Below are 22,088 nucleotides of genomic sequence, written 5' to 3' on the forward strand. Positions count from 1 at the left end.
TCACGAAAGTGGCCATTTTGAAAGCCCCTCTACTGCCCCTAGTGGAATAATGATGAACTACAGGGAAGAAAACATGGATGAAGTTATATTAGTAATTTTTGAGAAAAATTTTGAACTCTGAAATGCATTAGATATGATACAAAAGGTTATATTGGGATACAATGATCTCAGTGTGTTTTTTAGTAGTTGGGATTAGACCAAAAGTGGCAAAATTCTCCCCCAAAAATAAGCTATATAAGTATGTAAATTTTATAGCATGATTTCATTTGACATTTTTACTAAAAACTGCATTACCTTGCTAAGTTCTTTCCTATAAAGATTAGATTAACGAGTTGATTGTATTCCATTCCTCTCAACACTTTTGTGTCAAAAATGTTACTCTTCCATTGCATGCAATGATTTGTTTATTATATTCTAATAAATGCATCTCTGGTCATTTTCTCATATTATTATATTGAGCGGTGCAACCTTCAGGAGGCTAAACGAGATTTTCTTTTTCCAGCATGTGATTCTTTAATAATATTATTCAGTAAATAATATTAGCTAATGAGGTTACTCTAACTGTAATACTGTTTTGTCTCAGAATGCAAAACATCTTTATAAAAACACATTTATTACTTGAAGTAGCTTACATGAATCGACTGAACTCAGCAAAAGGACCACCTAACTAATAAAAAGAGACATAACACATCTCTGTTTTTCATTCTGAGCTGCTGTTTTGGGGTCATTTTTATCCCTGCAGAGTAAAAGCTGACACAATAAATCCATCAAAATAAACGGCTTCTCAGAAAGTCGTTGTGTTTCGAGACACAGATACAGCTGCTGGAAAACATGCATGCTCTACAAGGGGTGACCAGTGAAACAAGGCAGATTATTTTTCTCTCAGAGAATGTCATGATGTTATGCATCCACACTCATTTCTAATGTTTAAAGGTGGTGAGTTTTACATCCCAGTCAAGTCTCATGGCAAGAATATCAGTTTTTAGAAACAATGGTAACACTTCACAATAAAATCCCTTTACTAATGTCAGTTAATGCATAATTAAGCATCAATTAACTAATAAATAAAATGTAAATCACCACTTTTATGCATTACTTTTATTTACCAAATCTAATACTTCATGCATTTTTGAGCATATAATCAATGTTTATTCTTAAAACTACATAATGCATTAAAAAGCATTAATAAAGTGATAATTGTTCACACTTTACAATCATAATTATCAGTTGAGACCAATTAATGCACAATTAGTGTTTATAAGGCTTTGATTAATAGTTAAATCGGGCTAGAGATGCAATATAAAGCCTTACTTACTGTTTCCCTAATTAATAAAATAAATGCTTTCCAAACATATTCACTATAATGTACATAGTGCATACATAATGTAAGTAATTGCACAAAACAACCTTTAATAATGCTTTGTAATGCATTTTCTAATGCTGAAGATAATTTATCTGCTAACAAATACATTAAGTCAGTGGTCCCCAACCCCCTGTTTTAGTGACCGGTACCGGTCCGTGGGTCACTTGGTACCGGGCCGCAGACAGAAAAAAAAGAAAAACATGCGCTGACTCTGATCATTTCTGTTTAATTTATATTTGATCCTGAAGGAAGTTTTATTTTGGAAAACTGCTGGATTCTGTTCACAACATCCGTCTTGGTTGCATGACTTAAAGCAGCTAGCTGCATGGATTGCTAAGCTAGCAGCCCAAAGCTAACAAAAACCAAACAATAAAACGTATTTAGAAGCTTTCTTTGGGGAGAAAGGAGCCAGTGAGGAAACCGAACAAGAGCCTTCAACTTTAAAGAACAGTAAAGCTGCCGTAAACCTGCACCTAGCTGAAGCTAGCATCCAGTTAGCCTCCACTATGACACCAAAGGGAAAATCTTCGTCACAAAGTTCAAACATTTTATGCAAAATGAAGATTCAATCAAATAAAGTTGCTGATTTGTGTAAAATTGTAACAGGGAAATCTGAGAATTTTCCTACAGAAATGCTGAGAAACTTAAGCAGAAAATGTTCTTTTGTGTTTAAAAGTGTTGTGTTTCATGTTTTTCTGATCAATCTTTTTGCCCTGAAAGATAACCGGAGTCTGAAAAAAAAATCATGTAATGTTTCTTTTATGTAATTTCTTTTTCAAGCTAGAAGCGACTTTTACAAATCAACAACTTTGTTGCATCGAATCTTCTTCATCAGTGTAACAAATATCTGATACTTTTAGACTTTTTAAAAACTTTTTGAAGTAGAATTTTATTTTGGAAATAGATTTTAAGAAACCAGAAGCCTAATAATAGTTCATTTAACTGTTAATAAATGCTTAATTATTTATTAACTAACATTAGTTAAGGGACTCTCATTGTAAGGTTGTCAAAAAAGCAAAAATGTGTTAAATCAAAACTACAAATTTGATGTGAGTAATGTTCTAAATTCTGATTAAATGTTTTTTTACATTTGTTTAAATACAATGATACTAAAGAAAATGCGGCATTAAGTCCAGTTTATGTGGTCAACTACCTTTTCGATCAAAATGAAAGTAATACATTTACAGCTTTAAAGCTACTCTTTTCAATTAGATCTAATCTGGCTCAATGTATTTTATACCAAACTTCCAGGAAAGACCATTCCATGAGCTCAAACAGGAGTATTTGAACTGTAGAGCCTAGGGGTTAATCAAACAGATAGGATTTCACACATAACATATCCATAACTTCACGTTTGATTTTCTCATCTTTTGCCCTCTCTTCTTTTCCTTTCTCGCTCCATCCCCCTCTTTCATCCAATACTCCGTCCATCCATCCCCCCATAGCGATTTGAAGCAGCCAACAGTATCTGCTCTATTACAGAACCTCCAGAGATCCCAGCACAGTGTCGACTCAGAAACACTCACACTCGGACACGCACACACACTCACACAAGTTGATGCTGCTCACCTAAGATAATCGATAGCAACCAAGCTGCAAAAAAACACAACAGAGCAGGTGCAGGTTGTTTGGTTCTCCAGAAAGTAGTAGGAGAAAATGATCTTTGAGGAACTAAAGGAAAAACATCTGCAGTGTTATTTATGAATTTTTGATGCTTCAAACTTTATTTAGGTAGTAAAATCTGAACAAATAGTGGTGTGATAAAAACAAGTGTGCAGTGTAAAAAATAATCCTAACACGATAAAGTTATGCTGCTGTTAAATCATTCTTTTTGGTGTTTTAAATCTGTCAAAGCAGTAAAAGATGCACACTGCCAAAAAACAAAAAGAAAATACCACATCTTAAGTTTATAAACAGCACTTTGAGTGAATAAGACAAAAAGAAATGGGTCAGACAGAATGGAAGACATCAAAATGACGACTCAGCTGCATCAAAAATAGTGTCTGAACAGAGAGTCTTAGGAAAAAGTGACAAGATGTCAGGATGTCTATTAGTGCAATGGACTTCCTCATCTGTCAGTGAAGAAGAGGAGCGGTCAGTGAGCAGTCCAACAATTAAACAGTTCTGGTCCAGAGGCGGACTTAGCAATTTGGGGGCCCTGGGCGAACAATAACATGGGGCCCTCTGCAGCGGTTGTATTAATCACTTGGAAAAATTTGGAAATTGTCAAGAACTCAAATGTTTTAATATGAATTTAAAAAGTAAAATCACATTTAAATATTAAACAATAGTAAAAAGGTCTGCAACCTAAGGCATCCAAATGTGACTCTTTCGTCCATCCATTGTGGCTCTCTGCATTTACAATAAATGCAAACAAATTGAATAAATAATTGGTTTTTGATTTTGGTTGATATATTTTTTTAGTTTGAGTTTTTAGCATATCAGATAGCTGAGTGTAATCATGTCTAATCTATTGTCAAAGTGGTTTATTATTAGAACACCTTTGTCTCAAATCATTTACATAAATTTACATCAACAAGATTTTTCAACATTTTTTGATAATTGAATTCTACACCAACGTCAAGTTTATATTTGATAGTAAAAATAGAAAAATAATGACGCCACACCAGTCATTATGTTAAATAAATTCCATGTTTGACTTTCTTGCATTTTTACTGTTTACCCTAATCTGCTGCTTTAGGGGGATCTTATTTGACACAGGGTGTATTTTATTTTGAAAGGAACTTTAACAAGCTGCTATCAAATTAAAAGAAGTTACATTCAATAAATAAATTTTTTTTGTAAATATTTAAAAGCTACATTTAATAAACGAATGGCCTAGTGGTTACAAAAGCATAAAAAAGGCATATTTTGAAATGGTAAAAGGGGACTTTGCGGCTCTTTCTCGGTTTTGGTCAGGAAGAAACTGCCCCAATGCCTCTAAAACGGTAGCAGACAACTGGAATAGTCCATAGCTACACAGGAATGGGGGATAAGAAAACACTTTCACAAAAGCAGTTTTGTGTCATTTCAGTGATTTGGCTTTTTATATGATAGAGTATAGTCATTTTAGATATTTTTTAAGCAATCGCCTACCTTTGCCTAATGCTAAGTCCGCCCTGGTCCTGTCCCGTCCTGTATGATGTCTTTTCTGTTTTGATTCAGGACCTTTAGAGATACATTTCTCACAGCAAACATGACATCTGTGTGTGTCATAAATGAGGAAAAGGCAGCAGGGAGGCAGCAAGCCTGACATGATAGAAGTCTTTCTTTTGTCGGAGTGTCTCGTGAGCTTTCACTGATCGTCTACAGATTATAAATGTGAACCTAGGAGCACCAGTTATGCTTCTGAGTGCATAAACACACAAGAAAATGGAAAAATACTCTCAACTCTACACATTTTTTTGGTGTTATCCAAGATATTTTAAAACTCAATTTTACAAACTTAGATGAAAGCAAGTGTGGGGAAAATACCTAGAAGCTGGTCAGTCCAATTATAAGTACAGCGTGAACCCTGCCTCCCTTTGCTCACTGCCAATAAGTCCAGCAAGCCTATAATGAGCCAGATTTGCTTAAAGGCTATCGGGGTGATATGAGAAAAGAGTCAGAGAGAACGTGTTCGTCATATTGGTCTATAAATCTTTCATGAGGAAAACTTAAACTCGGGGATGAAAAGGTTTCTTAGAGTCAATGAGCACGCCAGATCAAAATCAGGCTCACTGCGAGCATGGTGTCCAATCAGTTCCAGCGATCTGCCGATGCATGAAGAGATCTGAGAGAATTCACCTTAGATAAATCATGAAATGTTTGAATTTCAACAATATGAGCCAGTTACAGCCTTGCATCAGTTATTAACAAGACTTTAATGTCAATCATGAGGGGTTTTTGAAAACAAAATGAAGTATGTGCCCCAATTTAGTACAGAAGTAAGCTCACACTGCCAGTACAATGTTGTATTGACTTTTTGATCTAAAGGACAGTATAGATAGTATGTACTGAAGGCTGTAGATTTTACCTTTCCTTTTTTGTTGAGTGCTTCGTGGCCTTGATGTGTCAAAGTCATGGGTCAGTACATAACCCTGCCTTGTTGAGAGGTTGTGGTGGAAGTTATTTTTTAACAAGTTGATCATAATTTATTTGACTATTATGTTACTGGTCCGGCCCACTTGAGAACACACGGGTTGAATCTGGCCCCTGAACCAAAATGAATTTAACACCCCTGTATTAGAAGAAACATATTGAACAAATTAAATTAGGTAGCTCCTACCTTTAGAGTTTCAATTGAGATGACCCAAGAAGATCAATGCGGTCATACGTTAGCTTTTTGACATTTATGTAGATCTAGTAGGACTGCTCCTCGGCCATCATGTTACACCAACACTAAGGAATCATGTTGCACCAACATATTTATAGTTATAGTTCAGCGGTAGGGTGGTCGACCTCGATTGGAAGATTGCAGGTTCGAATCCCAACTTTCCTGTTCGTGTGTCCCTGCGCCAGACTATTTTGCCTCTAGTGGTTATAGGTTAGCGCCAGTATTTGGCTGCCATTCTTGTGTGAAGGGGACTGTAACCTGTGCGCTACATACAAGTTCTGTATTACCATTTATATCTTCCAACAAAAAAAGTTAATTGCTTTATTAAAACTTTTGATATGGAAGGAAATACAGCACTTTCCAGTATTTTTTGTGTCAAACCAACAAGGATAAAGTGAAAGAACACCTAGAATTGATTAAGTACAGAAATACGCAACAGAACCTTAATTCTTTTGTTGTTGTTTTTTGTTCACATTTTATGCTATATTCTAGGGCTGCGATTCACTGGGTACATCACGATGCAATGTGATACATGGCTCACAATATCGATAATATCGCAATACTGTGATAAATAGTAAAGACCATCTCTAATAACTCAAATTATATTGAACAACACATTTTCTTATTTTCTTGAAAAAAATTATAATAAACAACTTGTGTCTTATTTTGTGCAACAAATAATCAACATTTTTGTACAACATTGCTGAAATCAGTAATACTAAGTATTTGACTAGCATTGACACCAATTGAATTGGAATATTCTGTAAAATTCAGTGTTACCAATAGTAAACATGAACAGCAGTTCCAGTACTTAGTGCAAAATTATTGCAAACAACAGAACAAAAAAGGAAATAATTTAAGTAGCTGCAACGCATTGGCAACGACAGCCAGTGTTGTAACGTGCGCCCCCTATCTTTCTCCAAAGGAACGTCTCATCGAATTTAACGTTTTACAGCCTCTTCAAACGAAAATAAAAGAGCGATGGTGAGAACCCATTGAGAATAAATTGCAGGACTAAATGTCACAATATATCGCAATTTCAATATTTTGGCTCACCCCTACGATATTCTCCTTACCTCAATAAAACTAACAAAACATTTTTTCCAAGCAAATTTTTGTCTATGACTTCATACCAGCAAACTGAGTTTAAACAGAAGTCTTACTGCTTCTGTCCAAATTCCTGAAAATACATCTCCAAAACCATCGGACTAAATCATGTAAAACAGATGAGCTGTCAGTGTTCATTTGTCATGTGCATTTGTGTGTGAAAACTAAACAGCCAGGAAGGAAACTTTCATTAATGTCACATATTCCAATTTGTCACCAACACAAGGGTCGTACTGCACTGCTCTTGAGAAACACAAGATTTCATATTAAGTGAAAAATTAATTTCAGAGGTAAAATAGCATATTTTTCCATGCTTGATTGCAAGACGTTACCAGTTGATGGCTTTCATAAAAATGAGCTAAACCTTTATTCCAACCGAAATTAAATAAAAGCATGTTCAGAACGAGCAGATTTATGGCCTAAAACTCACACGATAGCAGGTATATTATCCGGTTTTAATGTGTGTTTGTGTGTAAATGAATAAGAAGCAGCGATGCTAGGGGCTATGACTCTCCAGATCCTTTTAATTATCTCCAGTCCCTCTCCTGCGTCGCTTTTTCCAGCATTCATCCATATTCCTCTGCTCCTGGTGTCACATCTCATACCATCTGTATTTGTGCCTCTTTGTAATCGTTCTCAAATAGCCCTGGGAAGTCTGGGAAAAACAGTTTAGTGAATCTTTCACGGAGGAAAAAATATGAGGCTGATAACTCCAATGAGAAAAGGGATTTTTTTGACAGCTTGGGATACCTTGAGGACATTTTCTACTTCTGATTTTATGCAATTTAAAGATAAAAAACTTCAGTATAATTACAGATTACTTAGATAATTTACCTGTAAGCTTATAGTGATAGATTTATTGATTCATGGTGGTTTATTCTGGGGAGAAAATCCTCTTTTTGTCCAAAAAGAGGTGACGATTATATGACACTTGAGGATCAAAATGAAAATGTACAAAATCAGCTAAATTTAATTAATTTGAATGTTAAAAAGTTAAGATGGTCCAAATCAGCTTTAAGAACTAACACTACAAATGTTGAACCTTAAGGGTGCGACGGATAACAAAAGTCACCATCCGGATTGAGTCACGATAGAGAGAGAATAGGAATATACTTTCCATCAAACTCATTTTGACAGGTGACCTTTGACCCTACAACATCAGTCAAACTAATTTGACAGGTGGCAGATGTCTTTTTATAAATTCTATATAAAATGTATTTATATATTTAAAACTGACTGGCTATTTTATAAGTCCATATTTCACTGTGAATTTTAATGATATATTATTATTTGTTTCTAGTGTTACTATTTTATGTACGGCGACCTTGGATTCCAAGAAAGGCACCAAACAAATCAAATGTATTATTTTATGATTATTATCAGGGAGAGCGTTAACCACTGCATCACTGTTCAGTATCTTCTTTTGTTCTCTTTCTTCTAAACAAAAAATAATGTCCCAACCTTGCTGAAATTTGAACTATTATATTATTGTTTGGTTGAAAAACAGAAAAAAGTATTAGTTGTGTTTCTGGCACCATAGTGTGCATGTTTACACCAATTTTTGTCATTTTTTTTGTACATTTTGACAGTTCCAACTCCATCCTTCAGTTATACTATGTTTTTATAGTTAAAGTTTTTCCACAGATCCTTTGTTTTGGGTCAATTATATTACTACTTTTACTATTTTAAATCAACAATTGAAAAAAATAATGTAATTCAAATGAAACTACAGGGAAACTGTTGCTAGGAAGTTACTGTTTCCTCCAGTACATCCTCCACTGTAAGAGGCTGTACTCACAGAACGCATAAAAATGTGCCAATTTTTTTTTATGTAAAAGAGATACTGTGAAAGAATTTTCTAAGGAAAATGCTACGCTTTTCCTGTAAGCAGCCTCAACATCAGCAGCTCCTTCATAAGCCTGTCTGCACATTCCCAAAGAATTCCCAGGAGAGAAAGATAGAATGATGCTCCAGAAGGAGGAGGAGGAGGAGGGAGGAACAGGAGGAGGAGGAGGTCGGAAATGGAGGAAAACGGGGATAAAGAACTGACAGGCCGGATGGCATGGGAATGCTCGTACAGTACCTTGGAAATGTTCGCCTCATTATTCGGCTTTCCACTGACACAAAAACCACCACCCCCCTTCTCCTCCTTTTGTTAGCTATTTTGCTGAATGTTATAAATTACCACATCTGCAGCCCATTAGAGGAGATACCACAATCTTTGCTTGTGGTGGGTAAGCAGTATGAGGTATGCTGCAAAAAAAGAGGGGGGAGTAACTGTCTGCTGCTGCACCAGCAATTGAGCTCATCTCTGATAGTGGTCTGTCTTTTCAGTCATTTCTATATTTTAACTTCTTATATTTTCAATTTCAGGTTTAATAGTACCCTTTTAAAACAAATTTTGGCTGGTATTTTGCTTACTAAGCCGCACCATCAATAAATTATCTTTTTACAAACTTTTGTTAAATATAACTTTTGCTATATTTAATCAAGACAATAGTAGGAGTTAATTCATCAATTAACCTTTATTAACTGTTTACAGTAATGCTGGAGCTGTTTGTAACACGCTACATGTTTGGATATTACCAATAGCTTCTAACCTCATTTGCATTATCCCAATAAACAGACTGATAGTAACAAAGCAAAAGGTATTACAAGTATGCTAACTCCCAACCTTGCTAGCGACACCTGAAGAAAATACAGTCTGACACCGCTACACATTAGCTGTGTTAGCATGTGTAAAACACCTGTAACTCCCAACCTTGTTAGCAACACGTAAAATAAAACCAGACCGATCCCACTAAAATAAGCGTTACTGTGACTATGCTAACTCCTAACCTTGTTAGCAACACTTTAAAACAATACAGTCTGTCACCGCTACGCATTAGCTGCATTAGCGTATTTCCAATATCAGTAAAAACCGTTTTTAAGCACATAGAAAAAAATAGACTAATACAGCTAAAACAAACGTTACTGTGACTAACTCCCAACCTTGTTAGTAACATGTAAAAAAAAAAAAAAAAATCAGCCTCTGCTACACGTTACTCATGTTAGCGTTTCATAAGTCCTCCATAGTAGCCCCAGCGTTTACTCCAAATATTTGGCCTGGCATTTACTAGAAACTGGCGTCTATTCCATCTGACAGAATGGTGATGGCTAATGGGTTCATTTTTGCAGTGAAATTCAGTCGTAAATTGTAGATCGTAATGGAGCTCGGCCACTATTAGAGAACCGAAGTCTAACTGTAACAAACACTTGTTAGACTGGGCGTTTATTGAAGATCAACTTTTGAAAAATATAAACGGGATTTATAATACCTGTAACTCCCAACCTTGTTTGAAACACGTAAAAAAACAAACTGATACAGCTAAAAACCAACATTATTTTGACTATGTTAATTCCTAACCTTGTTTGTACCATGTTAAAAAAACAGTCTTAGCCACGTTAGCATAGTTACAACACATGTAACTCTCAACTTTGTTTGCTAGACATGAAAAAACAGATTGACAACTCTAAAAAAATGTCACTGAAACTTCGCTGGCTCCCAAACTAGTTAGTACCATGTAAAAACAACAAAAAAACTGTCCAACACCGCTGCTTGTTAGCCACGTTAGCATAATTACAATACCTGTAACTCTCAACCTTGTTTGCTAGAAATAAAAAAAAAAACAGACTGAGACCTCTAGAAAAATGTTACTGCAACTTCACTAACTCCCAAACTAGTAACATGTGGATAAAAAAACATAGTCTGACTCAGCTACACGTTAGCATTTTAGCATAGCTACAATACCTCTAGCTCGCAACCTTGTTTGGTAGAAGTGAAAAAAAACAGACAGACCTTTAGAAAAAAATAGTACTGCAACTTTGCTAACTCCGAAACTAGTCAGTAACAAGTAAAAAGAAAAATGTCATATACACAACCTAACACTGCTAGAGGTTAGTCACATTAAAAATACATGTAGCTCCCAACCTTGTTTGCATCCCAAATGATAAAACCAGACTGATAGTACTTAAACAAATGTTACTGTGACTATGCCATCTCCCAACCTTGCTAGGAACACGTAAAAAAAAAAAGTCAAATACCGCTACACGTTAGCATATTTACAATAACATCCAACCAAATCATTTTGACAGAATGCCGTGCACTTAATCGGTAAAAACAACCTAAGGTAATCCTCACTAACTCCAAAAATTAAGAGTATATAATGCAAAAAAATACGGTAGGCTATTTCAAAAACAGAAAAAATAGTTTTTGAATTGGACGGCACCAAAGTAATTTGTTTTTTAAGAGTTTTTTCAAAAACATGTTTAAGAAAAATGTCAAGCTTTGTTTGATGACTACTTCACAGTATTGAAAATACATTAGTATCTCACACAGAGGAAACTGCATTAAAATTAGAATATTTTAATTAGAGACAAAAAAGTTAACATTTTAGTCACAGTGATCATATTGCAATTATAGTGTACCATCTGAAGAAGTGCTCATTTATCATTTCCATGCCTGGAAGGCTCTGTCAGGGGTTTATTTAGTTGTTTTTTTCCCCTTATTTTTGTCAAACTGACTTCTGGATGACGTGACACGCCTCAGTGAGGCTAAGAGAAAGCAAGCAGAAGCTTTCATCATTAAAAGTGACAACGATTTGAAAAGGAAAAGCTCAACAATCCTTGACCTCCAAAGAAGTTGGCATTAACCCAAAGCTCAGACGAAGCTGGCGGGCGCCGTTCAATGTGGCATTTATAGATTGACAGACCAAGGATGGATAGCGTTAATATCACAGCAAACGCAAAGCCATCCTTCTCCTCTCAGTGACAGCAGGGTTACTCAGTTCCTATAAGCTCTTAATGCATCCAATCTGACAGACACCCCAAGTAAGAAATATGAGAGACATTAGACCCGTTGTGTTTATCTTGAGTAAACAGTTTGTTGCAAGTTTTAACAGTTTGATGTGCTTCCCCTGATGATTAAATTAGGCTTTTAGAAACATTTGCAAAGAAAAACATCAATAAAATGAAAAACCACCTGTCTAATAATTCAAGCTATGGCAGTCATTGGATGTAAAAAATATAAAGTTGTCATTCTTCTTTAAAAAGAAAAAATATTTTAACTAATATTTTAATATTCAAAAATATCCAAGATAGCATTTATTTTAATGTTCATTATTTGTACTTTTCTACAATGATTGAGGTTCATGCCCATAAAACCAATAAATTCAGTCTTATTACACCTGACCTTCACACTTTTTTTAAATATTACATTTGTGCTACTTAATACAGCTCATATCGATGAGATCTGATTGCACCGCATCTCTGATGAATATTTTATTGACAGAAATTCCAATACTTCAACCCGAACTGTGGCTGGGGCTTCATGCTTGGGCTTATTGGATTTAAAGTGGGATCTTCCTTCCAGCAGAAATGTCACCAAGAACTTTTGCACAACAAGAAACAGCCTCAGGACTATTTTTCAAACTTCTTTAACATTTTAAGGGAAAAAAAATCAAGAATAAGTAAAAAAAAATATAACTATTTAAAAAGAAAAAAACAACTGAACATAATCATTTTATACTAGTTATTCAGATGAAGCTAATCTTAATTCTACGCTGGAGTATTAGAGTCACCATAGAAATAAATAAATATATTTTGAAAAAGTTGTAAAATTATGAGATGATAAGTCAAAAATGTAAGAGAATACATTTAAAAATATATTGAAAAATGTGTAATTTTATGAGGAAAAATCTGTAAAATTATAAGAAAAAATGTTTAAAATTCTGAAAAAAAAAATCCCGGCTAGGCGGGTTAGGCTCCGGTACCGCCGCGACCCTGAAAGGGACATTGCAGCCAAGAACATGAATGAATGAATGAAAAAAAATCCTCATGAGAAAAAAGTTGCATAAAGTTAAATAAAGTTCTAACATAAGAAAAAAAGTAAAAAATGTATGAGAATAAAGTCACAAAATTATGATAAAAAATTAGTTTTACGAGAATAAAGTTGTGCAGAAATGAGACAAAAAGTCAAGAATGTAAGATAATACAGTTGGAAATGAATGAGAACAAGTTGTAAATTTATGAGAAGAAAATCGCATTATGTCGCTATAAAAGTGAAATATTTATGTAAATAAAGTCACAAATTTAGAAAAAAAAACGTATTTTTATGAAAATAAAGTCGTAACATTAGCTGTAGCAAAGCTGTTATTGTACCAAAAAAATTGTAATTTAAGAAAATTTGCATAAAGTTGAAAAAAGTCTCAATATAGGAAAAAAGTCAAAAATTTCAGAGAATAAAATTACAAAATTGTTTAAAAAAATATATAAAAAAATACAAGGATAAAGTGTGTACAATTAAGAGAAAGTAAAAAATTTCGGAGAATACAGTTGGAAATATATGGAGATAAATTTGTAACTTTACAAGAAGAAAATGGTAAAATGAGAATAAATTTCGTAGCACGATGTGAAAAAAAGTCCAAAATTGATGAAAACATAGTCAATCTATTTTTTCAAGAATAATTTCGTAACATTATGAAAAAAAGTAAAAACTGTTGGAGAATACAGTCGGAAAATTAGGAGAAAAAGTTGCAATTTCACAAGAAACAATTTTAATTTTAGGAGATTAAAAATCGTAGCATTGGGAAAAAGTTGCATAAAGTTGAAAAAATTTCAGATAACAAAAAGATTAAACAATGAACAAGAATGAAGTCACAAAATTGTTTAAAGATGAAAAAAATTTGCAAGTCGTACAGTTATGACAAAAAAATAAAAAATGTAGGAGAATACAGTTTGAAAACTATGAGAAAAGTTGTGCATCTGCGAAAAGAAAATTGTAAATTGACAATAAAGTGATGCAAAAAAAAATAATAAAACTATGAGAATTGAGTCACAAATTTAGAAAAAAAAGTGTAATTTTTACAAGAATAAAGTCATAACATTATGAGGAAAAAGTAAAGGAAATTTGGAGAGTAAAGTCGGAAAATTATAAGAAAAGACTTGTAATTTTACAAGATAAAAATTGTAATTTTACGAGAAAAAGAAATGTAGCATGGGAAAAAAGTAGCTTTGAGTTGAAAAAAGTCCTCACATAAGAAAAAAAAGTCTTACGAGAATAAGGTCATAAATTAAAAAAAAATTGTAATTTTACAATAATTAAGTTGTGACATTAAGAGGAAAAAGTAAAAAAATTTAGGAGAATACAGTTGAAAAATTATGAGAAAAGAGTTGTAATTTTACAAGAAAAATATTTGAATTTTACAAAAAAAACCAGCATGGGTAAAAAGTTGCTTTAAATTGAAAAAAGTTCTAGCATAACAAAAAAAAAAAGAAATTTTACATGACTAAAGTGGTACAGTTGTAAGAAAAAAAGTGAAAAATGTGAGAGAAAATCGTCGGAAAATTATCACAGTAAAAGTTGCAAATTTACAAAAAGAAAATCGTAACATGAGAATAAAATTGTAATCTGATAAGGAAAAATAATTGTATTTTTACAAAATAAAGTTGTATAATTATGAGGAAAAAGTACAAAATTTAGGAGAATATAGTTGGAAAATTACAAGAGAAAAGTTGTAATTCACGAGGATAAAGTTGTAACAACTTTAACTTATTTAAACAAATTCATTCTTGTAAAATTGTTATTTTTTCATAATTGTATAACTTTATTTTGTTTTTGTTTGTTTTTTTACTTTTAGGTTTTTTGTTTTCTTTCATGGTGGCCCTAAAACTCTTCACTACAATTCCGTCTAAGAAAAACAAAACATTGTATGTTGTAGTGAGCATGTATTTGCAGAGTAATCCTAAAACGTGCATCCAGCCACACCAACATTTTCCAGCCTGAAACCGCAGTCACACACCCAGCAGCCATACGGTGTCTGTCAGAACCTCTCCAGTGTCCCTCCTCTCTTTTTCTCTTACTGCGCTGCCCCGGGCCAAACAAGCTCTCTGCCTTCGTCCTGACGCTGCACCACGAATCCAGCTCCTGGAAACGTTGGCCCTGAGGGAATATGGTGACTAAACTTGTTTAGACAGTACTTGCAGTGCACTCTCCTCAGTCTCCAGAGAGTAAACACAGACCAGCTGTCCCCAGAGTCTGATACTTCCTCGCTGACTGATCTAACCAGCAGCAAAGAGAGGCAGACCAAAGCGGTGGAGAACAAGGTGATGAACAAGAGCTTTCAAACCGATACTAGACCGTCAAATTCATTGATTTTATTTTACATAGTAAGAAAAAAATCTAATACAAACAGAAACATGTTCATTGCTCCCTCCCACATGGATGGACAGTTTCTGAAACGCGCCGCCCCACAGACCCTAGAAAAGATGCTGTCAGCAGATGTCACAGCCACTTCAAGTGAACATCCCCTAATTAGAGAAAGCAGACGAGAAACCCGACCTCGTCACCACACGACGCTCCAAACCTTTATTAATAAAGAGGACAGGGCGCAGAGGCTGACCAAGAGTCTCACTAAAAGCAGTCAATCTCAACCGTCCTACGGTGCAACATGATGCACTTTACATGCCATGGTAAGACGTTTAATTACCACCAACAATAACTAAGCTTCTACATAAATTTGTAAAAACTAAAGCAGTTATTTTTATCATCAAGCTTTGAAGAAAAATGACCCATTTTTGACCAATTATTTAACTGTACATATCAACAAGATACCTGTCTTTTGCCTTTGTGAAATAACTAGACATACAACGATTCTTATGTTTTTTGTTTTTTTTTTTGCATGTTTGCGTGTAAATCCACTTTAGCTTTTTTACTTTCTCTGTACACAGTTTAAGTGCAGTTGAACATCAGAGGCATCAATCAAATGGAACCATCACAGAGGAAATCACTGACATGCCTTCACAACTCGCTAAAAATAGGCAGTGTGGCTAAACTTAGCCGCTTCTCAGACCCCACAGACGGTCTCTAGTGGCAAAATTAGTGGCTTTTTTCTGATGTTTCTGAAGATTTTTGATGAATTTAACAAGAAGCTTGTGCAGGCTGCCATACTGCTCTGTGATTCACTGTCTCTGGATTACCCACAGAGATGATTTTTGTGTCTAAATGGGGTTTACAGTTTTAGGGCCAAAGCTGAAGCATGGACACGATATGCACTACCGCTGCTGCTGGCTGACCCTGATTTAATTGGGATGTAAATGTAAGACAGGTTTTTATTTTATTTTACAGGTAATTAACAAGAAGAAAATTACATCTGATTGTTAAAAAAGAGGTAAATGCACTAGAGGGGCAAAATGAGGCATCAACATACAAGAATAACAGTTCTAAAGTCTTTTTTTCTCTCCTAATTTCTTATTTCGTCTTAGTCCTTAGTCACAACTGGTCTTATGACTACATCGAAAAATGGGCAAACCTGTAAAGGCTGCACATTCTCACTCTCAATTCGTCATATTTGGGCGTATGTTTCAGACCTCCCCACGGCTTCACTTTTCACTTTTTGGGTGTCCCCAACTTGATGTTTTTTGACGTGCTGGCCGTCGGGTCTCCAACCCTCAGGAGGTGTTACTGGACACCAAACCGGTAATGGGTTAGGGTACCAGATTAGGATTAGGATACTAGTCAGCGTTCTGTAATAAGGTCAGAGTAATGGATTAGGGTTAGGGTACTGGTCCCTGTCCGGTACTGGGTCAGAGTAATGGGTTAGGATAACAGATTAGGGTTAGGGTACCAATCCACATCTGGTAACAGGTAAGTGTACCAGTTTAGGGTATCAGATTAGGATTAGGGTACCGGTCCGTGTCCGGTACCGGGTCAGAGTATAGGTACCAGGTTAGGATATCAGATCAGGGTTAGGGTACTGGTCCAGGTTAGAGTACCAGGTTATTTGAGAACCAAGTTAGGGTAACGGTTCGCATCCAAGTCCCAAGGGTTGGGTACCCCTGAGTAGTGTTTGCATTTTTCCTTATCTTTGGCCCAGTACCAAGCGGTCCTCGGACTGATACCGATTTCCGGCCAGGAGATTGGGGACCCCTAAATTTGACGGGAACAGCCAGCATTTCAAAAAATGACGAGTTACCTGTACGGGTCAAGTATTATTCATACAAACACAATATTCAGAAAGTAATTAGAGTTCAAGAAGACAACACTTGAAAACAGCTTTAGTCACGGTTATTTTTTATGAAAAATACATATTTTATTGAAAAAAAATACTTGATCTCTGTTTGTGCAGTCTGACATTTTTAGTCCTTGGAATGAAAATGGGAAAAAATCTGATGCACCTTCCCAAAATAGTACTATATAGTATTTATTGCATCAACTAATGGATCCATATTTACAAGAAATTTGCAGCTAATAAGGCAAAGTTACTCCTTTAATAAATTACACACTTCAGCCAGTTTAGGTATAATATTTTGGACCTCTTTAAAGTTCTTAGATAAAACAGGATCTTGCCGGTGATGACAGCTACAACAAAACACTTTTTAAAGCTAACACATTCTAAGATCTCAGAATGTAAATAACAGCCCACCACTAAGATTTTTTTTTAACCTTTTGTCTTCTGACAAATAGTAAGGTCTGTCCATAAGGCTCATTACTCAACCACTGCCTTGCTTTGGCTTCACATTCAGTTCTGCCACAAGCCTCCCTATTTCCTAACAAATGGAAACAACCAATTAGTTTAAGTGTAAGATTTATTCCTTTCTCCCTCTGAGAACATAAAAACAGTTCGGTTATCCAAGTCTGAGGCTGTGACTTTTCTATCACCTCAATAAAATACTCCATGATTGAATCAAGTAGTTGATGTCAGGAGGACATGTGTTCATTTCCCAGGGTCATCCTGGGTCCCTGCAAGCAGGAAAAAATATGCTGAGTGTCTTCTGTGACATTTATTGGATGGGAACTAAACTCTATCTCTTCTCTTCCCTGTTTTTTCCCTTCTCTTTTGCTTTTAGAAAAGACCTCACTATGTGTGTGTGCATGCTTGCTTGTGTGAATGTTCCACAGTACCCAGTGGTCACGCTTCAGGCACCAGCGCGTTTTACATCTGTCACAGTGTCTACAACATCACCTCGATTTTTCTGCCAACAAGTTTCACTTCTGTGCCTTGAAGGACAGATACTTCTTCCTGTGTGCCGTCTGTCCCTGCCTGTCTCTGTCACTCTTTTCCTGCTCACATCGCTTTACATCTGTCAGCCGACTACACCGTCTTTTGTCAGCCGCCTCCACACATCATCTCTCTGTTACGCGGCTTAAATTGTTCTAGCAGCAGGACAAGGAGCATGGTACATTCGATTCAGCACTTCCCTTTCCTCTCATATTTATTCTCCAGAAAAAGGAATCCGAGTCAAAAGGCTGCCAAGCCTTCCTGGGTTAGCTGACTCAATGAACTGATCATATTATTTAAAGCGACAACCCATCTGTAGCTACCAACCACATAAAGTTTTTTTTTTCTCTGTAAACATGTGCAAAGCTCTGTAAATCCCTGCATCCCTTCAAGCTGAAATGTGTTTTTCATCAATGGAAAAACAGGCTGCATGTATTGTAAACCTAGCTGTGACAGCATTCACAGCTGTGTGGGCTTTGTAGCAGTCTGAATGGATGAAAACAATTTGTAGAGTAAAAACTCCATAAAGTGCTATGCAAAATAAATATGAATATAGCAGAAAATGTCATTGAAACCAACATGAAATACGTCACACTGGGTTGATTGATAAACAAAACTGTTGCAAAAAATCCAAAATAATACTAAACATATATTTTTCTCTCTGTTGAACACACCGGATTATAAGGAGCATTGCGGGAGAGATAAATCTGTCTGTCAGACTTCAGAGTAACTCTTGAACTTGTTTGTGACATCCTACTTGCTAGCCAAGTAGGAACCGTTAGCCACATTAGTGTTCACAAAACCTAATCTTGTTTGCAACATGTAAAATAACAAACTAATAGTGCTAAAACAAACATTCCTGGACTACACTTACTCCTAACTTTGCTGGTAACACATGAAGAAAGCCAGTCCAAGACTACAACACATTAGCCATGTTAGCGTATTCACATTGCATTTAACTCCCAACCTTCTTTGAAACACGTAAACAGCCAGAATAATACTGCTAAAACAAACGCTACTGGACTACACTAACTTCTAACCTAGCTAGTAACAAAAAAAAACACAGTCCAACGCTGCTACACGTTTATAAGAACTCTGTTTGTAACAAGTAAGAAAAACAAGACTGATACAGCTAAAGAATATTTACTGGACTAACTCCCAAACCCTTAGTAACCCATAAAAAAATACAGTCCGACACAGCTACTTGTTAGGCGTTTTAGCATCTTTAAAATAACTCTTAACCTTGTTTGTAACAAATAAAAATGACAGTCTGATGCAGCTAAAACAAAAACTATCGGGACTATGCTAACTCAAAACCTTGTTAGTTACACATAAAAATGCAAGTCCGTCAAAGCTAACTTAGACAAGTTAGCGTATTTAGGATAACTCTCAACCTTATTTGTAACTAGAAAAAAAAAAATGAGCAATGCAGCTAAAACAAAAGTTACTAATTATGCTAACTCCGCACCTCGTTTGTAACATATAAAAATACAAAGTCCAACAAATTTTTCATTTAATTTTATGTCAGTGGTGAGACAGAATATCTTGTTTTCAACATGTTAGCTAAATATTGATTAATTAGGCTTTTGGAATGATAACTGACATCTGTAGAGTTAAACAAAAACACACCTGCCCATTTAGGTAAAGCTCTGCTTAAACTATAGGGGGTTTCTTTGCAAAGCATCATGGGTATATAAAAGAGCAATCAACCAAGGCATAAAGTAAACATTTGTGAGCCATTTCCACTCTTGCTCATTCTAGTGTAGAATATGCAGATGCCTGGAGGTCCTGTGTTCATCTGTTCAAACAATAGCGTACGTGCATAACCACAATGGGAACACCTCATAGCGCTCAGTGAGGAAACAGCTCCACATGAATGTGCTTTGGTGTAAAAAGTGTAAATGAACCCCAGAGCAACAAGGAGTGATCGTGTAAAGATGCTGACTGAGGCAGTAGAGTATTATTATCCACAGTAAAAACAGCTTTGTACCAACGCGAACTGAAAGACCTTGCAGAAATGAGAAAGTTGCAGCTTAAAAAAAATAAAATAAAATAAAAAAGCAAGATAGTGGTTAGAAGATACACACAGGGACATCTTTCTTTATTTCTATACACAATCCCTCTGCCTATTATCTTGCTGCTTTAAGGTAGCAAAAAAGTCATAAGTCTCTAAGTACCAAAGGGAAGAATAATATTTCTGCACTTGATTCCCATCTCTTGATAAAATATTGTGGTTTTGTGAGTGAAAAATATGTTACAACTTCATATTTTTTATGCAGGGATTACATCTCAAGGGGAGTTTCAAAACTGACAGAACACATCACCGGTGAGTAAGCACAACATGTCGGACATAGGTAAAAGCAACCATGTATGCACAGCTCAGCTTCATGCCTTCTTTTACAGTTCTTGTGCTCCTCAGTTCTCCTCACCTGAACAGTTTTTGCTGAAGGCAGTTCTTTTTTTTTTACTGTAGCCCCGGGGCGACCCATGAATCTGTGTGACCTCTGAGGGAGGAAGTGAAGAAACATAATTCATCCGGGCAGCTTCAACAAGTCTTCTCTGTGTTACCTCTCGACCCTAAAACTCTGCAGTAAATTTAGTGGAGTACAACTAATAAACTTCACCCCCCTAGAGGGCTTAGCTTCCTAGAGCAGGAGTACTGTCCTGGCATACCGTTATAACACGTGACCATGTCTTTCAATATGATTCAAAAGGTAAAACAGTAACTAGACGGGTAGAATAACTCTAACATGTTGATACAAGCCACAAGAGAAAAGTCAGAAAAGTGGAGTATATCAGAGGGTGATGGAGTATGGAAGGGCATAGCTAAGACTATGTCTTATCACCACACCTTCTTGAATCAGTGTTATATACACATTCATCATCCAAACTGATCTCTATCTCTTAGATTTGCAAGAACAGTACTCTACAAGACTTTATTAATTTTACAGGACTGTCAATTCTACAAGACTTTTTCAATTCTTCACGACTTTGTCAATTCTTCATGACTTTGTCAATTCTTCACGACCTTGTCAACAATACAAGACTTTGTCAATTCTTCAAGACTTTGTCAACTCTACAAGACTTCGTCAACAATACAAGACTCCATCAACCTTTCAAGACTGTCAATTCTTCAAGACTTTGTCAACTCTACAAGACTTCGTCAAGAATACAAGACTCCATCAACCTTTCAAGACTGTCAATTCTACAAGACTTTGTCAAATGTATAAGACTTCACCAATGCTACAAGACTTTGTCAAATGTATAAGACTTCACCAACTCTACAAGACTTTGTCAACTATACAAGGCTTCGTCAACTCTATAAAACGTCTTCAACTCTTCAAAACTTTGTCAACTCCACAAGACTTTGTCAAATATACAAGACTTCGTCAACTCATCTTTTCCAATGTTTGTGAGTCCTGACCTGTTGCTCTTTGCCCTCACCACAAGCTTTGTCCTATTCCTTTTTGACAACCGTAGGTGTTTTTAAAGATCCACCTGTTAGTTTTTAGGCTGTGTTGGCAACAACACCCCAGACTTGGCAGGTGCAATGCCCCGATTCAGCAGGACTACCACCTGCCACCACACACACTCCCTTGTTCAAACCACAGACTGAAGGAGACACAGCTGCTGCTTGTCTTGCAGTGAATGTCTGTGTAGGGCATGGAAGTCACTAAAACCTGCTTTAGATCATTTAGGATTTGACCAAAGAGGTGGACGGAATCACCTGAACAAATGACAAGGAAATGACAAATGATAAGGAAAGCCGTTGTGAACTTACTGGCAACTTCCAGGGATGCGTTGTGACTGATGGCCTGGCCCAGATAGTTCCGCGCCACACACACGTAGCTACCATCATCTGGTTTGCTTCGTCTCCCGTGGATGATCCGCAGGAAGAAAAGCGATCCGCTGGGTAGCAGCATACGATGGGAGCGGGGGTTGTCCCGGTCTGTTTCCACGCGCTCTCCGTCTTTGTACCATTCTACCGTGGGCGGAGGACGGCCCTCAGCCTTGCAGTTGAGAGTGGCTGGCTCCCCTTTGGACACAATTAGGTCTGACGGGTGCTCCACAATACGGGGAGGGAAGTCTTCCTGACGAAGACGGGATCCTGGAAGAGAAGGATAGTGCAAAGGTCTGTATAGTCTTTAAAAAGATCGATATTTCCCAAAGAAAGAGGAAATATGAATAAAAAAGAAATTGGTTGAGAGACCTTTTTACATTTTAGTCATAACACAAAACAAGAACACAATTTTGGCAAATTCTTTCT

The 22,088-nt window shown here is 36.0% G+C and overlaps 1 protein-coding gene and 1 long non-coding RNA gene across 10 annotated transcripts in view; one reads left to right on the plus strand and one right to left on the minus strand.

The window, feature by feature from the left end:
- LOC112142467 (roundabout homolog 1) overlaps positions 1–22,088 on the minus strand; it is a 132,398-nt gene that overhangs the window by 71,672 nt on the left and 38,638 nt on the right. For all 6 annotated transcript variants that reach the window (XM_036215111.1, XM_036215109.1, XM_024265883.2 and 3 more), the window contains one exon: positions 21,603–21,929. In XM_036215111.1, coding sequence (XP_036071004.1) covers positions 21,603–21,929 — 327 coding nt within the window. The remainder of the gene's footprint in view (positions 1–21,602; positions 21,930–22,088) is intronic.
- Positions 1–22,088, plus strand: part of LOC112142469 — a 101,119-nt gene that overhangs the window by 66,819 nt on the left and 12,212 nt on the right. For all 4 annotated transcript variants that reach the window (XR_002918601.2, XR_002918600.2, XR_002918598.2 and 1 more), the window contains one exon: positions 20,101–20,147. This is a non-coding gene — a long non-coding RNA (uncharacterized LOC112142469). The remainder of the gene's footprint in view (positions 1–20,100; positions 20,148–22,088) is intronic.

This window comes from Oryzias melastigma, linkage group LG14 (genome assembly GCF_002922805.2).
Source record: "Oryzias melastigma strain HK-1 linkage group LG14, ASM292280v2, whole genome shotgun sequence".
Lineage (NCBI taxonomy): Eukaryota > Metazoa > Chordata > Actinopteri > Beloniformes > Adrianichthyidae > Oryzias > Oryzias melastigma.